Genomic DNA, 19,958 nt, shown 5'->3' with positions numbered 1-19,958 from the left:
CTGCATAGAACTCTATAGCTTTAATTGCAAACAAGTTCCTGCTCGCTTAAAAAGAAAAAAGATAAAGATACAGTATATCAGTGAGGGTGCACCTCGACATGAACCACCCCATGCGAGTGCATTGGTTAAGGGGGGACACTGGTCTTGAAAATAAAATTTTATTAATTTAGTCATGGTTATGAAATTTTCAGGGCACATGTATTTTTGTGCGCTGATTCTTGGTATGTCATTTAATTTCATGTAAAACAATTCCTTGAGCACTTATGCACATTTTATGCAAGTATTTTGCGGAGAGTTTTGAAGAAAATTTGCTGCAGGAAACTCGCTGAAATGTATGCCATTGGGTTCTCTTGACACCAAGGAATACAATAAGGGTAAAATTATCATCCTGGCTCTCATAGAACTTGACTAATAGGGTACTGAAGCTGTCACTTCAGAAACAGGAATATACACTTTCCTTCTCATTTCTGAAGCGACAACTTCAAAACTCTATAACATACGTTCTATGATAGGCAGGAAGACAATTTCACCCTTATTGTATTCCTTGGTGTCAAGAGAACATAATGGCATACATTCAGCGAGTTTCCCACAGCAAATTTTTTTCAAAACTCTCCGCAAAATACTAGCATAAAATGTGCATATGTGCTCAAGGAATTGTTTTACATGAAATTAAATGACATATTTAGAATCAGCACACAAAAATACATATTCCCTGAAGATTTCGTAACTGTGACTTCATTAGTAAAAATTTTTTTTTCAGGACTAGTGTCCCCCCTTAATGGCAAAGCAACACCAAAATGTTTAGCTCAAGTAATTGTATCAGGTAATAAATGCATGGACTATTAAACTGTTTCTAATGTGTGGTACCTTTGTGCCATAGGCTTCTACACAAGGCTTGATGCCATGAAATCCTATGCTGCAGGTATCCTGCAGCAAGGAGTATGGCCAACTTTAGACAAGAGATTATGATGCCATTCACCAACCTAATAAACGTGGATCACACCAGCGAAGCAGCAAATGCAACAGAGAACCTGACAAAACTGTGACAGATATGACCAAGGGCATTGCCCCACAATGGAACATCCGACACTGCGAGATTATCATAACCTTTGCGCACCACTTTTCTTGCGATAGTGACTATATCAAATCACAGCAGTAATGAACAGAAGAGGAGGAATGTCATGACCTCTTTAATTGAGGCAATATCATATTGCTAAAATGCAGTTTCACAGATTGTTTTCATGGAAATACATAAGAAGCACCAACGCTATGTGTAGTCTTTCAGCAGACGAGTGACGGGATGCCCCCCCCCCCCCGAGCAGAAACAAAATTTTTGCGAGTGCCACACTGGCACAGCTCTGCAGTACCTTACTGGTCAAAGTTACGGGGGGAGGTTGCAAGAACAGTCCAAGCAACGATTCCTGAGGTGAGCCATTTTTCTTGTGGTGTGATTAATTGAAGAAAGATTTGTCGCAGTCTGACGGTTGCCAACCATAGTAACACACCTCCTGTACAGCTCTTTCTGCATTTAGCCCCATTCGCAGCATCCGTTTTTCTGTGAGACATACCTGAACTTCGTCTTGCTATTTGATGCTGCACGCTAACACAAAATCCTGTAGGGCCAGAACCAGCTGTGAGGCGTCGCAGCTGGTATACAGACCACGGGGGACTAAAAGCGAAAAATTTTCCAAGCTGGCAGCATCCTGCTGAATTTGGCCTCATGTTCTTTTAATGGTTAAAAGGCAAACTGACTGTTTGCGCGAGAACTGTCGTCTTTGGAAAACATCACAAAATGGACCAGTGCCGCAGGGCAAAAGAGGCTGACGCACCCGAGAAACGTGACCAAGTGCAGCAGCTGTCTGGGGAGGAGACACGGCTTAAGAGAAAACAGCACCAGACTTAAGCAGTTGTCCGAAATCAGCCCGCCAGAGCCGAAATCTTCAGACAATGATCGACAACAACCAAGTGATTCTAGCGGAGACATCTAGCGACCATGCAGGGGCTGCCAGAGACACCCTCATCAGCACTGCATTCTTCAATGTGCAGTGCTGTTGGGTTCTCCCTGTAAAAGCTATAAAATTATTTAGGCACTTTCACTGACTTCCACTATAGAGTAATAGTAGTGCGCTTGAATTTGTATACGGCAATATATATAATATATATTTATATATAATATGTTTTATATACTTATTACTGTCTTTGTAATGTTCTTATTAAACGGGCTAGTATCAGTATGTAGAGTCAGACACAGAAAATACTTGGTTCACATCTAGGAAGTGGTCTACACACGAATCACTTGTTGGCAGGATACATGCATTACAAAGCATCTTTTTCTTCCCTCTCCCAAAGTAGGCTATGCAACTACAGCTACGATCCTTTCTTTGTGTGCGTCTGTGCCATGGCATCCACCAACGACCTCCTCTGTCGTTCTCACAGCAGCCTGCGGTCCCATAACCGCCAGTGCACGCAGGGCAGCAACGTCTGATTGGCCGACGGTGATGACACTCACAGCAGGTAGACACCACACCTAGATTTTTCTAGCTGCACCATTTTGCTAAGCTCACAGTTTCTTTCAGAAGGGCACCGTTACGGACAAGAGCAAAATGCAATGTGATGTAGTGCCCTCTGGCATGGAGCTAGGGACGAGCGATGGAGAAGACGTTATCAGTGCAGTGAGCACGAGGGTATACCGCAAATGTTGGCTGCGCGAGCGTGAACTGGGGACGATAGGACATCTTTTTCACTATCTGATTGTTTCGGAAACATGGAATGCGCTAAGCACAAGAGATTAGCAAAAATGAAAAAAAAAAGGAGGTACGATGGGAGAAAAACAGCTGGAACAAGAATGAGAAAAGATGATGAATGGTCAGCGCGAAAGAATATGGAACAGGTCGCAGAATGACTGATGGCTAATGGTGAGGTTGAGGACAAAAGCCTGAACAATCTGAAGACCAGTGAGGCTGTGCTTAAGTAAATGCAGGTTCAAATTCGTGCAAAGAAAAGAAAGAAAAATAGCCCTCAATGTCAATAGTGTGTCAGTTTTGAATGCATGGTGATGGAAAATCTAGCACTCCCCTCTGTTTTATGAAACTAGGAATTATGCTAATGTTTGCCAGTGCTCACACTAGTCGTACAAACAGGGAGTCAATGAAAGACTATATATATTTCTCGATAACCTTACTCTCAAAAACATGGCAATAAAAAGCCTTTGAATGGCAAGTTGAATGCTCCTCTGCTACAAGACTGTGAGAAGAGAGGTCGAGAAGCACGGAGTAAGACAGACCAGAATTTTGAATACAGTATGCCAGAATTGATTTGACATGTCACTAGTCCCTCGCCAACATCCATTCCTAGCATTTCCATGCTGTCTCCGTCCGCTCACCTTCTCTCATTGATGCACACCTTAGAGTTAGTTTTTCTCCCATCACCATGCTCCTTGCAATTGTCGACATGCCATCTGTTCACACTGTTTCAAAATAAATTCTGCTGCAAGCAATGGGCAGAACGTACTCAGTGGCAACTTCAGTCGCCTCCTTGACAGCCATGCTGTCGCCAAACCAGAAAGTGGCTAGGCAGGCGGATGAGTTCTCTCACAGCCGCCGATTAAGTCATTACGCTATGAAGGTCCTCCCTGATGAAGCACTAATCGCAGAGTTGGCCCTCCTGTCCATTTTACTACGTGTTTCGCAGTGAAAACAAAGCCTGCATGACAAAGTAAGCTAATGTTCCGGGCATAATACAGGCAATGGCTGTATGATGTCTTTCTGGCAGTAAACCTGCTCGATGTGCACATTTTATCGCTAGAAAGAAAGAAAAAGACAGACAACAATAGACACCACAAAGATAAAAAGATGGCAAAGAGCAGCCACCACAACACACACTATATTAAGAGGCTACACAAAGACTCAAAAGCTCTCCACGTGATGATGATGATGATGCAGCATGTGGCGCTCCCTTTTGAGCAGTAAGTGGGACAGTTTCTAGGTGTGGGGGGTTGGGCTGCGTCCTCGGTTCCCAGTCACTTTAAAGCCGTGTGGCAAACTTTGGAAGGGCAAGAAACAAGCACACGGCAGGAGCACCAAGCACGCCTGTTTCTTGCACTGTTTCTGAACTCTGGAGTTACCTGTGCCTTTGTGCTTTTTTTTTTTTTTTGCAGTAAAAGCAATGTTCGTCATGTTCAACCTATTAAACAGCGATCCCCACACGGGCTGTCCCAGTGTGCCACTCAAATAGGAGTGACCTTCAACAAAGGCAAGCCGTCTTCCATCATACAGCAACAAACAACAACAACAGGTCTCTACTGGACACCAAGCTAGCTTCTACGTACAACACACAATGCACTCTATGGCACAGATGTACACAGTGAGAGCATAGGAACAGTCATGGCAACAAGCCTGCAGAACACACACACATCAGTTATCACAACAGCTAGGTATGTGCATCATTGGCACCTAAGCAGAACTCTGCCCCTATTGCTCCAGCTGAGTATTTGGCAGACAAACCAAAACTTATGTGCAGCCAAAGCTCTGTGCTCTGCATTTGTCTGGATTGGGCCACCCTGTGACAGGGCTCTGTTAAAATAAAAAAAAAGGGCTGTAGTGGAAAATACTGTCGACTATAGACGCCATTCCAGTGAAGCTTCCAGGTATGAAATGCAGCTGCTTAAAGTGCAAACCGGACTCCTGGTGGCACGAATAATCAACAATTAAAAGCTGAAAGGCACCCAACACCTGAAGCTATTGTCGTTGATAGTTTCTTCCACTTGCTCACTTAGCAATTAGCTGCATAGAGGAAAGCAGCAGGAAATGACTGTCTCAAGGCAGAGTGAGAGGTCATGATTTAAAGACTGGAAACAAAAACCCTGGCTTGAATCAAGCAAGATGGGAGTCAAAAGCGGTGCAGTTTCGAAAGGCAGGAAGCAACCACCACTGTCATCTTTCCCTTAGATGAATTTGAGCAGCAGAAAACCTTGCAACAACGTGCCGATTTGCACAGTGACCGGCGGCCAGCAGCCAGTGTCAATCCTTCGGCAGATTCGCAGCAGAGAGATGACAGCAGTAAAAACCAAAGAGGTCACCTCCGAAACATGCAGACAAATGCGTAGAGAGAGCATGGTACCACGAGGAGGACGACACCAGAGCAGTAAAAAAGCAGTAATAAAGATAGGCCAGAAATCTTTGGCTGGTGATGAAAAGCACAACCATCCTGCTTGGACCTAGGAGCCACAACAATCAAGGCTACCAGCAGCCCCACAACACTTAACACCACCTCTCCCCAGGCCAACACACAAGGTTGATAAAGAAATGAAAATGCTATGTACAGTACATATGTGCTCTTATAAAGAAGCTCCTTGAAGCCCTGACTAGAAACTGCACAGGAAAGACTGCCGCTATGACTAGCACACACACGCAGACACACACACACTAATCCAATATGCTTCTACAAAACACATACAAACGCGCTGGTCTGAAGCAAGTCTTGCTCTGAGTATCATTTAGCAGGATGCTGTTTAAGCGCTAGCCTACATGTAACAGATTTTTGTGGCAGCAGGATTAAGTTCTATGCGGGCTTTGCAGAAGTGATGCAGTGAATTAGTTCTTCCTCTGAACTTTAGCGGCCTCTGAACGGTCATCAACATTTTTCAGTAAGCTAACAAGAGGTGCGATCAGGATTTCATTTCAATGAGAATGCAGGGAGCCAGATTTTAATACATACACTGCTCTCACTTGGAAACACAAGGGTCTTGAAGAATCTGCACGGTCCCACTCGCTGGCCTAAAGAGGTTTCTACCATATGGGCAAAGACTAGCTCGGCATTCCCCAAGCAAACTTACAAGACAATAAGCGCGTTTGATGAAGAAAAGACTTAACCAGAGCAAAGGTTCACACTGGCACAAGTGCAACTTTTCATAAACAGAGACTGGCCAACAAGTGCTTTCTCATGCTGAGAATGCTGTCATCATAAATAACTTTTGCAGCCTCAGCCAAGTTCAGCTATACACTTCCCAGCTTCTGCAGTCTCAGGGACATCAAAACTTACTGTTGGAGAGTCGGTTTAGAACTGATGTGATTAAGGACAAAGCACTGACTAACAACTGGAAGCCTCTCTTCTTCTTGTAAAAGATAACAAGAGCAAGATAACAAAGACAACAGAGTGGCAAGAGAGACAACTCAACACATGCACCTCTTCTTTTCTTAGCTGTTGTTGCCCTGTGCCCCATGGATTTCCTTCATCGTAACAAAGCCTCCAGTTGTCACCGCATCATCCTACTTCAATGCCCACTTTGGTTCTTCCTCTTTGTAGCTGGCCAATGCCTCCAGTGTCAACAAGATGGTGCAGCTGAGAAAGGTGGTCCACTGTGTTCACAACCACTACTCTCAAAGCGAAGGAGCAGGGCTCCGTGGAAGGACACCACACAGCGAAGGAAAGGAGCCAGAACTTGGCTTGGCAAAAAATTCGGCCAAAGCGAATTCATTGGCACATGCACAGTAGCCAAGGGCCGAGAAAAAATAGCAACTGGATTCCATTGCGACAATGCGAAATTTCATTGTGACTGGCGAAAAAGAAGTGAGAGAAACAATGAAGCATATATACAACAAAACGAACCATCGATAGGCCAGGCAGGCAGACCAACTAACAGGTGAAGAAGACCGAACAGAAAAGGACTGTCAAACGGCAGAGGGATGCCGCATCGTCACACTGCATCTAACAAGAACCTAGCAGCTGGGCTTCGAAAAACAAACAAACAAACAAAAAAAGAAAAGTGCGCAAAGCTTACCAAGCACCACTAAGGGTGTAGTCCTAAACAAGGCTGCACAAAGTGTCCGTTTCGTCAGCTGTCAGGCAAACTGAATACAGTCCACCTCAGGCTCGTGTCATAACAAGAAAAAACAAGCTCTACACAACCCTTTGCACAGGTGTAGTCCTAAACTAGGCTAACACAAAGTGTCCGTTTCGTCAGCTGTCAGGCAAACTGAATACAGTCCACCTTAGGCTCGTGTCATAACAAGAAAAAGCAAGCTCTAAACAACCCTTTGCACGGGCGGCGTCATAAACTAGGCTAACAAAGTTTTCAAGCAAAGTGAAAAGTAAGCCCTCTGTCACAACAGTGTCATAACAATAACAACAAAACAAACAGAAAGCCCTCATACCTGGACATGATGGAATCACAGCGCTTGCAGACACGGAGAGGACACATGACTGCGCTGTTTCCTTGTCTGCAAGCACTGCAATTCCACAATGCCTGACAAAAGCCCCAGCAATATACCCTTCATACATTTTCACAGGAAGGGAACAGACTGCAAATGGCGGCGGTACACGAGACAATTTCTCTGCCCGCAAGGTGCCCAGGTGCCATCATCCACACAAATGCAACAACTTGTGACGAGCATTATAGCCACGTGCCACTCTCACACGTCGGTATGCAAAAGGAGAACAGCACTGTGACAGCCTGGACATTCCATCGCTGACCACTTGGAATCGTGGGACAAACTGAAAGTCGCTGCCCAGATGTTTCAAAATGTAAAAACACAACAAATAAAATCCCCTGCGACAAAACTTTTCACAAGCCACAGAACGCAGTACACAGGGACATTCAACACTGAGTTTCGCTGCCCATGTCAAGCCACCGTTTCACGGAGACACACAAAACAGCCGCAGACCTAAGACATCCGGCACCCACAGAACAGAACTAGACCTGACCACCTTCAGAGGCGTTTGTGGCAGGCACCTTAAGTCACGACCTGAGGGGGGGAAAAGCCACCACTGCACACTGGTTGTGCAACTGGAGTTGGACCACACTGGTTGAAGCTCTACATATGTGAAGCCACAGGAACTTGCTCCTGTTCTCTCTCTGTTATTGCCCACTCTTCTCTGAATCATTCTGCTCCTGCAACACGAGGTCCCAATTTGGCTCCTCGAAAATGGCTCCACTCGTGGCACATGTGATGCCTCGAACAAGTATACTCTCACGGAAATGAGCGCCAAAAAGCCAGTGCTAGTTATATAGCAAGAGTGCCCTAATTTTAAACTTTTCAAAGTCTGTGTTGTCATCCAGTGCTGCTTTGTCCCCATTTCATAGTCTCTTATCGAGAGACTCTCTTATCTTATCTCTTATCTCTCTAGACCTCTTATCTCTTATCTGCCTGTTCAACCAGTATTCAGCACGTGGCTTTTCCCACCTCTGGGTGCGCAGCAAATGACAGCAACAGCTGCAGAGTGACTAGGCGGAAGAAACGGCTGGCTGCTGCGTCGAGCTGGGAGATGTGAGCAGAGTGGTGATGAGCGCACACCACAGGCCGGTGCGTGCTTGGCGCGATGCCTGGCTCAGCTGCTGGATGCTCTGTGCCAGGGCCAGTACGTCTGCACCAAACAGAGTGCATCGCAGATTGTATGCGAGGCCACACTGACATCACTTCCCACTTACTCTCATCACTGCATTCCTTCGCTCCTGAAAACCTGCCTGACAAGATCTGACGAGGACTTCTCCTAGGACCACCGACTGAGTCACCAGACCATCTAAGCTCCAATGAAGTGCGTTTTACTTGGTGCACCTTATAAATGACAGCCTAGTCTGCCACAAGGATTCAGCACAAACGCGACATTCTTTTCGTTGCGCACATGACAGAAACCAGAAGAAGCTAAAACTAAGGAAAGCACAGGGGAGGGCATTGGTCAGCCATTGGTGGGATCTGAATCCACGCCCTAGGCAAGCTGCTTCTAGTCCTCCACAGAGCAGAAGAGGGCATTCTTCCAGTACGCTAAGTTTCACCGGGGAAGTGTTTTGGGGCCTATCCTTTCCCTAACCTTACGTAAATGGCATAACCACTGAAATTCATCCCAAAGTCAATATCTGCCTGTTTGCAGATTCCCTACAAGCAGATAACATGTGAAAATGATCAAACAAACTTATGGGCCAGTTTAATTAAAATTAATTCATAGTGTGCGATGTTGGATATGATGTTTAAGCTCAAAAAAAAAAAACAGTGCTGCTTGGTGTCACAAATAAAAACATTGTTTTCATATGATATTAATGTTAGTGCCGTAAAGGAAGTTAATAAAAAATACTTAGGAGTTACACTTACAAACAGCTGCACATCTGCTACATGCAAACTTGGGTTTTTTCAACACAAGATAGAACGGGCACCCTTGGAATTAAAACTTCAAGACTACAAAGCATTTATCTCATCCAACTGTAGTATGCCTTAGTGGTAGGGGATCCTTTCAACATAAAAAAAAAAACAAGAAAAAGATGGAACCGTTCAAAGACATACAGCTCGTTTTATATTTGATAAATACTATAGGGCTACAGATTTTACTTCAAAGGTCCTCTTATACAATAACATCCAAACACTGGAAATCAAACGGAAAATTGAGTGAAAAATTTTTATTTGCAATATACAAAAGCTTAAATGTCTCCCAATTTCTTTATGCGCAAGTGCAGTTTCGTATTCCCTGTTTTTGCTCTGTTTGCTGTCTGTTGTACTGATGTTTAATCTGAGCCATCTGTTTCACATTCATCTAGACACTGTCATGTCATGCGCACAATTTCCTCCCATATGCCATGCGCAAAAATATGTATTCATCCTTGCCATGCACATTGAATGGAATGATCTACTGACAACAGTTTTTTTTTTTTGGAAAGCTTTGAGGGTGTTTTAACCAGTGGATTACAATCAGTGCAGCACTTTAACGTGATAGCGTTAAGGGTCTTGTGTCGAAGAAAAGCTGGCATCATCGCTGGTCATTAGCAAAAAATATCGATGGAAGCAAAGAATTAATAAAATTCAGGAACAGGCCAAAGAATGTTTGGATTTGTGTTAAATTTCTCAGGGAGGTTCCTGTAACCAAAGGAAAGTAATTGAGCTCGAGGACCCTTGACATGTACCCTACCCATAGGCCATGAAGGCTCATTGCGGTTCCAGCTGAATAACGGCGGACCTAAAGAATGCGTTGCAGTCTTTGACTTAGTGAACTGTCTTGAAGACATGTAGTGATGTGCACATGAGTAATTATGAGTATGCTAATTAGGAATTAGGTAGTTGTGTGAGTGTTGAGCGGGTGATGCGAACGGAACCCGATAATGCTTTGGTGTTTTACTGTTGAAGGCAAAGTTTAAACGTTTTCTTTTTGCGTAAGCGCAGTTTTGCATTCCACATTTTTTGCTTTTTTTTCTTTTGGTGTAAACCTGTTGTACTGATGTATAATCTTACAATAGTTTTGTCTCGTTGAATGTATTTTTTTTTATGCTCTTGGTAAGTCATTGTGCCATGCAATTTTTTAGTGTCCTCCTCTTGAACAACCAAGTGCACGATTCAAGTATGTTTCCCAGAGCACCAATAACAGGTTGTACTAATCTGTACCTTCATTCCTTCACAGACTTTTTACTGAGCGCTAAACCTGGCATCATGCAGGATGTGGAGGTCCTTGGAAAAGTGCGTTGTAACGACCACAGAATGCTAGGGTCTCGAATTAGCTTAGACCTGAGAAGGGAACGGAAGAAACTAGTGAAGCGGAAGCCCACTAACGAGTTACTGGTTAGAGGGAAAGTAGAGAAACTCAGGATATTCTTGCAGAACAGATATTCCGCTTTAACTGTGGCCAATGACCTTAAAGTTCAAGCAACGAATAATAATCTTGCAGCAGTCATTACTAAGTGTGCAGCAGAAGAAGACGGTAGGATGGTTTGAAAGCTTACCAGTGAGCTATCTCAGGAGATGAAAGATCTGATTAAGAAACACCAAAGCATGAAATATGAAAGCCTCCACAGACAGACTAGAACTGGCAGCGCTATCAAAGGTAATCAATAAGCGCAAGGTAACCGACATAAGTAAGTTTAATATAGTGAGAATCAAGCATGCTTTAAACGGAGGTAGCCTAAATGCGGTGAAGAGGAAACTAGGTATAGGCAAAAACCAGATGTATTTGTTAAGAGGCAAAGAGGGCAATGTCATTAGCAATATGGATAAGATAGTTAAAGTAGCCAAAGAGTTTTATACAAAACTGTACAGTAGCCAAAGTAATCAGGACGTTAATAAGAGGGGCAGTAGAGCACAGCAGTGGGACATCCTGCCAGTAACAAAAAAGGAAGTAAACAGCAGATTTGTTGAAGGACAGAGGAAAGATTGTGCTAGAAAAACTAGCCACAATGTATATGCAATGCCTCAAGATCTCGAGCGTATCAGAAGCTTGGGAGAACGCTAACAACATCTTAATCCATAAGAAAGGAGACGTCAAGGACTTGAAAAATTACAGACCGATCAGCTTGCTGTCCGTTGCCTTCAAGGTATTTGCCAAGGTAATTGCAAATAGAGTCAGGACAACCAGATGATCAGGCAGGCTTTCGTACAGGATACTCGACAACAGACCATATTCACACAGTCAATCAAGTGATAGAGAAATGTGCAGAGTATAACCAACCCTTATAAATAGCCTTTACAGAACAGAATTCAGAGCCACTCTTTGGCATTTCTTTGGAGACTGCCAGGCTGAAGCAGCTCCGCGGCCGCGCCTGCGATTTACTGCACTTCGGGCACTAAAAAAACATTGCCGAGCATACTTCTACAGCACAGTTGGGGTTGCAGGAAGTCTTTGCGTTTACAAAAGGATAAAACTGATGCGCTAATCATGTCATTTAGTTTGACATTCACATTGATTGTACCGGCGCTTATCACGCACTCGTGCTTTTATCGCTACCGTCTCGGTGCTCCATCACAAATTTTTTTGTCAGTATCAAGCGTTAGGTGCATGGCTAGCATGCACTTCCAATTCCAATGTATTCCTAAACCTTCCTGCCGGCCATAAAGCACCCCCCACAAATAGGGCTTTCTTGTTGCCTGTGTGGTGCGCCAATTACATCAATAAATTCGTCGTGAGCTCAACTGAGTTGCAGGGCTAACAGAAAACAAATTTTATCATGGTTTATGCTACCTGGTGGATAAAAACATGTTTTCGCTTAATTTATCAGAGCTTGAATGAATGGTAGCAAAGAAGCTTTCACGAATTCTCGAATGCAAAGTTGCGTTTATTTTATTCGGAAGCTCTCGGCGCATGTGACAGCATTGCGTCGCCATTCGGCCAAGTGTCATAGGATGTGATAAAATCACTTATATTTTGCTGCGATTAAGGCAGATGCCAACAGAAGAAAGATACTATGGCCAACCCTTTACCCTGCCGATCCCTCTGACAGAAATAGCAACTGAAATTGGCAGTAGTCGTGCTTACATTCCCGCACACAAAATCTGTTTAATGGGAACAATAGCAAGCTCAGTGCAAGGATGCCGAAGACATACTAGTAATCGAGAACACGGGACATCCTACAGTCTGCGGTTGGCCTACTCAGTTACTGCACCATCGTGTCAAATCAGTAAATCGACATTCTGATGCATAAAATCATCATAGATGGTGGCACACATAAAAGACGGCAACAAACGACACGCCAGTACAGAAATCTGCTTATAAGCACTGCTTTCCAGTCCGTACCCTAACTGGTCAAGTACCCTAACTGGTTGTCAGATAACCGCAGTACTGTCTGGTAGAAGGAAAATGTAAGTAGTGATGCACAGCCCACACCCACATACGTTAGGCGATGGAGCTCAACAACAACAGAAGCGAACATGCAAACACGCATTCTATGCGCAGCGTCGGTGCGCGCCGCAGTCCACGTAGGAGCAGGAGCGGAAGTGCGCCCGCAGCCTGTGTGCGAGGGTAAAAGAATCTGGCCGATAGATTATGAGAAAACAGTTGACTCAGTTGAAACCTCAGCAGCCACGCAGGCATTGCGAAATCAGGGTGTCAAAGAGCCTTATGTGAAAATGCTGGAAGATATCTACAACGACTGCACAGCTACCATAGTCCTTCATAAAGTCAGCAATAAAATTCCTATAAGGAAGGGTTGCCCCTATAAGGAAGGGTTGCCAGGCAGGCGGATATGCAGTATGTTCTAAACAAAATAAATAGATAACTAAGACTAGAAAAAAGTTCATTTCAAAGGAAACAGCTGCTCCTGTTTTGGCAATTGATGGGTCTATGGGGTCTGATGTGCCAAAGCAGCTCAGCTTGTGAAGGACGCTGTAATGGAGAGCTCTGAATAACCTCAAACACCTGGAGTTGTCTAATGTGTCTAATGTTGTCTAATGTGCACTGACAATGCAGAGTGCACTGGCCTTTATACCAATCTGCCTCCATCGAAATGTGACTTGCCACGTCCGAGAACGAACCCGCGTCTCATGGCTCAGCAGCCATGCACCACAACCACTGAGCCACCACAACGGTTTGTTTTGGCAATTGAGAACAAAGGAGCAAACCGAGTTAAAATAGGAAGTTAGGTACATTTGCATAGCTTAATACTCAACATTTTTGAGTCAGTAAGTATGCGCTTATACTAACTCGACCAACTTTGTTTTATGTCTGTTTTCATGCCATTCTTTTTCTGCGCTGCAATGTGCTTAAAAACAAAAAAACAAGAACTGCACACTAGTTCCAGTAAACCTGAGGCGGTGCACAAGAACCTTCTGTCTCCTCACCAGCGTCCTCCTGAAAACGGCCGGGAGGAGTCAGCAACTGGCGCTGGTGCCGATGGGCCTGGTGGATCATCTCCTCTCGGCGGCGAGCCTGCACTGCCCGCAGTGCTTCGAGCCAGTGCACCAGGCTGGCATGCACGTCGGGGTGAACCTCAGCACCGCGCAGCTGCTCCATCTTGGCCACCAGCGTCAGCACCTGCGCAATGGAATCACTGAACTCACCATCCACAGTGGCCACAGCTCAGAGCAAGAATGGTGAAGAGCTGAAACTCCCTTCGACGACGCAATGATGCTACACTGACACGGATGAGTAAGCAACCTGGAACAAGATGCTTGCTGGCAGCACCTGATAGCCCAAAAGGAAACTATTCTTAACTATTCGTCATGCAAGATTGCGGCTAAAGTGCTCCACATTCTTCACCATACACAAAAAGTGTCTTGTAGCTGCAGTCGCACTGGACACCATCAAGTGTCCTCTTGTCGACACACCATCTATACTTGTGCTCAAGACAGTTTACCCTTCTTCAAACCCTTCACACACAGCCAACTTAGGGTCATTTTTAATGAGCGACATCCACATTCACATGATTAACTTCCCTGAGCTGCAAAAGCACACACCTTGCAGCGAGTTTGGAGAACTCGCTCCACTCGGCTCAAACACTCTGTACATGTGAGCAGTCAGCTTTTCTGTGTGGCGAAAATTCCTGTACAATGCCGGCGTACCCTTACTTTGGGGCAACAGTGCGCAGCAGTGCCTACGTCATCTAGCCAGAGTAGCATTCGTCGTCTGTGAAACACCATTTAGTCCCACTTAACCTCAAGGAAGCCAGCGAACCAGACCTTGTCTCCTTTTTTCCTTTTCTGAGACAAGTCAGCACCGAGGGCATGAGTGCGGGCCTAGAAAATGATAGAACAGCACCCAATATATCGCCCCATAGTTCGATGCGTCTATACCCAAGGAAATGCATGTCATTATACTCATCTAATATAATATATTCGTCACACAAGGAGGGCATGTGTTTCATCTTGACTGTTCCTTTCTTTTATCTGGTGTGTGTTTCGTGCTGAATTAGATGAATATAATAACAGAAAATGCCCATAAGTTAACTCTTCTGAAATGAAAACAGGTGCAGCAGCTTAGCATTACAAAAATAGAGGAGAGAGAATGTGGCACACTGCTGGAAAAAATGAGTTGCGAACGGCACTTTTCTTCCCAGTGTCGCAGCGTGCCGCTGCAAAGGGGAGACGGGGGTCGAGTAATCAGCACTACTTTGAAAATTTTCGGTTTTCTGTTTTTGGCTGTTTTATCATCTCTGAACATCCTACTTTCAAGCAGGAAAATATGAAACTAAGATTTGAACCAGAAATTAGCTGAACAACATGCTTGAATGACTCATGGTGACTGAAAAAATAGTGATTTGTGCCAAATTTTGGCCATCAGGTAGCACAGGGCATTGCGGCCATTTGCAGGAAGCGCCCAAAGCATGCCCATGCCAAACACACCAAATGCTTGCGCTCGACCCTCTTTGATTTCATTAAAAAAATTTGTGGCTTTTTAGTGAACCACCACAAGTGATTTCCCTTAATTATAATCCAGTGGGGAAAAAATTTTCCAGTCATGTGACGGCCCCTTGTATTTTTGTAAAGAGAGCATAATTTGCACCGCTTGCCACCAGCTGCCCTTTGTCCAGTGCTCTCAGTCAGTTACTTATTCCATTCCTCTGTTTGGTGGTAAAGACTGGCTGCTGCTTAAATGGGAGACTGAAAGAACACAACTACAATGTGAGTGTTCAAAAGTCTCGCCAACTCGGTATTCACTGTAGAGATTTCCAAGTTCTCGACTCAGGCTGCTTACCAGACTTTGAACGAAACACTGCGATAGGCATACACACGGTTAGCATACAGGCGATGAGCGTACAGGCGCTGAGCGTATAGGCGCTGAGCGTACAGGCAATGAGCGTACATGCGGTGAGCGTACATGCGGTGAGCGTACATGCGGTGAAATTCCAGAAATTCCAGATTTTAACAACATTCTCCAGCACACTAGCTGTTTCTCACTTCTAGGTTGTTTTTTTTTTGTGCTTTTTAGTCTATCATCGCTGGTTTACCTTGTTTTTCACTGTGTTATTTGTTGGGCTTTTGTCCTCTCATCGTCAAGCTTACCAGTCAAGTTTTTACCCAATCATTGCTGTTTTTAATATTTTTTTTCCATGTTCTTTGTGAGACTTTTGTCATTTTTAGTCTTCATAATGTTACCCATTGTTTACGCTTTTTAGCATTTTTAATCTTTAGCCATGTTAGTATTCTCTTCTGTGGCATGACGGCACAAATGAATCACCACAACGCTTCGTGTCATCGGACCTCGCTGCGTGTTTTGTCAACTTCTCTGATAGTCTGTTGATTCAGCTTGTCACGTTGTATGTATGGTCCAATGTACGAGATTAAAAATGTCAGTGCACCTTTGGTGTCCATAGTTTATACGAATAATAAATGAATTAGAGTTCCCGATTTGAAAATCTAAAGCACCACTTTTGAAATGTCAGTGCAAATTTTGCGTCAAAAGTTCGAGTGCATGGGCGTTGCCATGAAATCCATCCCGAGTTAGCAATGTTCGCACCAAAATGTCTTTTCTAGTCTGAAAAAGACATTGTAGGTGACAAAATCCAGAATGACTTCCAGCGCCGGTGGTTGTTTTGGTCAGCTGTGCATGACAGTTTGAAAAAATTTCGGGGGAGGCTAAAGCCCCATAATGCACACCCCCCCACCCGGCTACGCCCCTGGCTTGCTTCGCATGATGAATGCACATTTTTGTCCAAAATACCCTGAACTAATTTTGGAAGGTGTGTGTATTACGTGAGATAAAATTTATACTGTGGTGAATTAAAGATTTCAAAAATTTGATGACTAATGCGGGGCCTGCAAGTATATAGTAGTGCGAGTGTGTTGATTATGAGAGTAACCCAACGGGCACTGGAACTCCTCTCGACGTCCTGCGGATGTCCCGAACGTCCGCAGTATGTCCATGGGAGTTTTAATGTCCACTGGGAATATAGTAGGTAAGTTGACATGGCGAAATTAAAGAGAAACTGACTGCTGGCTCTGGTTCTTCAGCAGCAGGTGGTGAAAGATTACCTTCGCATGTTCCCGCAGCTGGTCGACAATGAGGCGGTCCACACGTGAGGGGTTGGGCGGCAACCGGGGCACTGGGATGTTGTTGGCACTGGAGACACGCTTCCCTGGGTTCTGCCGTGCCAGCTCAGCTTCAGTCTGCACCACAGGTTCAAGGCTCCAGCCGTAAGCGTCAGCCTGGCTTTGTCTACCACATGTTGGGTTTTATACCACACACTTCTCTCGACCGCTTGCTCAACTTCACTAAAAACTGAGTCTGTGTCACCACTTATGACTATGCTTACCTAGGAGAACTGTCGTTAAGAAAAGAGAGATAATTTTCCTCACCTTTTGTGTTATGCGGCCTTAGAGATGTCCAGAGCACGCAACTGTGGAATTATTTTGCTCAGTTTGGCTATTTTACTAGAATGCCACTACATATCAAGAGTGACCCTGGTTTTTCATGTCCACTATTTTTTTTAATTGTATGCAAAAAAATAAAAAATAGACTAATTGTGTTCCTCACAAAAAGTCGCCCCAGAAATCCCACAATAATACTAACATTATCAAGCAATGTTGGAACGATAGGTTTCCTAAGCCGACAGTTTACTGAAAGGAACAGAAAATGAGATAGAAAATCACCCCATTTAATTTTCAGACTTCCATTAATAACCCCCCCCCCCCCCCCCCCAACAATGGTGAAGTTAGCAGAGATAATCCCAACCACGATATAAAATAGCCCCGGAAGTATGAATGAAATCAAAGTGAGGTAGCGGTTCAACAGCTCGCTCTTCAGGGTAGTGTTCCCTCGTACGTGGCTCAGGCGATCGTGCAGCAGACACAGTTAAATATGACTGTCGGTTGAAACAGAGAAACTAAAAGTCCAAAATAAGTTCTGGAGATTTGTTCAGTATATACAACTGCATTTTTGGGGGGAAACAAACTGGGCTGGAGAGATTTTTTTGCCTTAGTTTCCTGAGTTTTGTGGATGAGGACAGAATGCGGCATGTCTAGGTTGCTCTTGATTCACGAATGTGCAAGATGTGGATGCCCAGTGCACAGTACGCACTGTGACAAAACAGCCTAGTTGTCTGCATGCCTTGCATTCTTCTGCTTATACCATATATTCTGCCATTTACATTTTAACATTCACCCCAGCGCAGAAGAAGATGAATGTTGTCCATCAAATTTTGCAACCACCTCGGCACGGTCAGTTTACTGAAAGTTTCAATGATGGTTTAGGTTTATGAGGGTTTAATGTCCCAAAGCGACTCCGACTATGAGGGACGCCGTAGTGAATGGCTCTGGAAATTTCGAACCCCAGGGGTTCTTTAACATGCACTAACATGACAAAGTACATGGGCCTCTAGAATTTCGCCTCCATTGGAATTTGACTGCCGCGGCTAGGATCGAACCTGCGTCTTTCGGGTCAGCAGCCAAATGCCATAACCACTGAGCCACTGCGGCGGGGCTGAAACTTTCAATGAGTCAGTGCAGGAACGCACTCTATAGGTGTGGCCCTTTGCGGATTGAAGGGGAGCGCCAAGGCAGTAACAGGCGAGACATAAACAAAAAAGATGCACAAGATGGTGAAGTGAAAACAATTAAGCCAACTGCAGAATCCCTTCAGTATACATATTTTAGACTACCGTATAGGTGAACTTGGTTAAGATGAATTCTTGGATAAGACGAACTAATGAGAGGGAGTGGTTGGTTTCCTAGAGACTAAATGTGAGAAGAAAAAAAAAAACTGCTCAAGATGAACCATTTCGCAAGTCCTTTGGTTAAGACGAACTTTCGCATCGACCATGAACCATAACTCCATCAACAGTACTCACAAAGCGCCTGCGCGGCGCTCTGAAGGCAATGAAGAAAGAAGAATAAAATGTATCACTGCCCAGAAGAATGCTTCCCCACACATCTTTGCAAGGTGTGGGGGGAAGCTTTCTTGCGAGACAGCATTCTTGTTCTTTTTTGCAAGTGCAGTGAAGGCAAGGAGCCATCGCACCCTGCCAGTGCGCGATGCGGAGACCTGAAACGGCAAGATCTGTGCGTCGCACGCGTGTAACATGCCACCCGCTGGCATGGGGTACACCTGCTCGCTGATTCCGAGCTGAAGCAGTTTTTCAACTGACGGAGTGTTGCAACACATGCTTTCATAGTGCAGAGATAACATGCAATGATTTCTGCAACAAAATCAAATCGAATCCAGCTCTGTCACCAAGGGCCTTCTCTGCAACAGCCTTTTACTAGCCTCAAGGGTGAGCTGACTTCACTGCAAAGGTTGAATTCTCTCCCAGAAATCTGCGCGTCACCACCTCTGGGAAACAAGTACGCATTGCAGCTAAATGGAAATTTGTGTGCTCACCTTTTTACGCTCCTTTTCAAGACTGTGAAATTGTTCGTAGCACACCTCCAGGTGCAAGTGCAGCTCATTGGATGGACCGCTCCGCCTGCACAGAGACCATTTCGGTGGGGGAAATGTTAGCAACGGTGCTCAGCTGCATTAGGCTGGCTAGCTGATGCTGGCTGCTCGAACCGTTGCGGTCAGGCCCAGAAAAGCAAAACTAAGTGGCTAGACTGTTGTGGAAGATGCGGGTCATCTGCTGCATGTACGGCGAGCGATTCTGGAGCACCGAACAGACAAATTTCACAAGCGGTTGTGCTATGCCATTGCCGCCACGATGCACCCTGGGAGTTGTAGTGGGCTAGCTGCTTCATTCTAATTAAAGGTAGGACTGGGCGAATGAGACAGGACAGAAAACAGAAATGAAGATGACACCATGGATGCAGACTTCCAACTGTTAATTGATGAGTGAAAGCACATGCCTTTACAAGTGTGAATAGGAGGCGCACAACCACCTTTCTGATATATGTAAGATAGCACTGCAATTATTTTTGTTTTCTTCGTCAAACAAAAGTCACATCATTTGGGGAGGCCAGATAAAACGAGTGCGCATTCAGACGTCATGTTGCTAAGAGCTTCATGCCAAAGCAAATGAAAAAATTGAAGAAACAAGAGCATAGAGTAACAATTAACAGGTATAACGGTGAAGGGAAAAATAAAACAGGAGGTGACAATGTAGATGGCAGAACGGCAATAAATCCCGAAAAAAAACGTGCTACCCGCCTCTTTTCACTAAAATGCTTGTCGCATTCATCAATTTTAGCAGTCAAGCCCTTGTTTACATGTAAAAGAGCAGCTCCAAAAGTTTGGTTCAGTATTCCTTTAAAATGAAGGTAAATCAACCAGAAAAAAAGCCCGAACAAAAAAACTAGCATCCAGTGAAGGACGTAGCACTGCAAAAAACGAATAGTACCAGGATGTCT

The 19,958-nt window shown here is 44.6% G+C and overlaps 1 protein-coding gene across 1 annotated transcript in view; it reads right to left on the bottom strand.

The window, feature by feature from the left end:
* Positions 1-8,199: 8,199 nt before the first annotated feature.
* Positions 8,200-19,958, bottom strand: part of LOC149339841 (uncharacterized) — a 56,400-nt gene continuing 44,641 nt past the window's right edge. The window contains exons 13-16 of the mRNA XM_089551006.1: positions 18,997-19,081; positions 16,653-16,787; positions 13,524-13,716; positions 8,200-8,361 (exon numbers count right to left, since the gene is read on the bottom strand). Coding sequence (XP_089407132.1) covers positions 8,222-8,361; positions 13,524-13,716; positions 16,653-16,787; positions 18,997-19,081 — 553 coding nt within the window. The 3' untranslated portion in view covers positions 8,200-8,221. The remainder of the gene's footprint in view (positions 8,362-13,523; positions 13,717-16,652; positions 16,788-18,996; positions 19,082-19,958) is intronic.

The sequence above is a fragment of the Amblyomma mixtum genome, chromosome 6 (assembly GCF_055824585.1).
Source record: "Amblyomma mixtum isolate Tamu chromosome 6, ASM5582458v1, whole genome shotgun sequence".
In the NCBI taxonomy this organism is placed as follows: domain Eukaryota; kingdom Metazoa; phylum Arthropoda; class Arachnida; order Ixodida; family Ixodidae; genus Amblyomma; species Amblyomma mixtum.
This window is presented reverse-complemented; position numbering and strand designations above follow the sequence as displayed.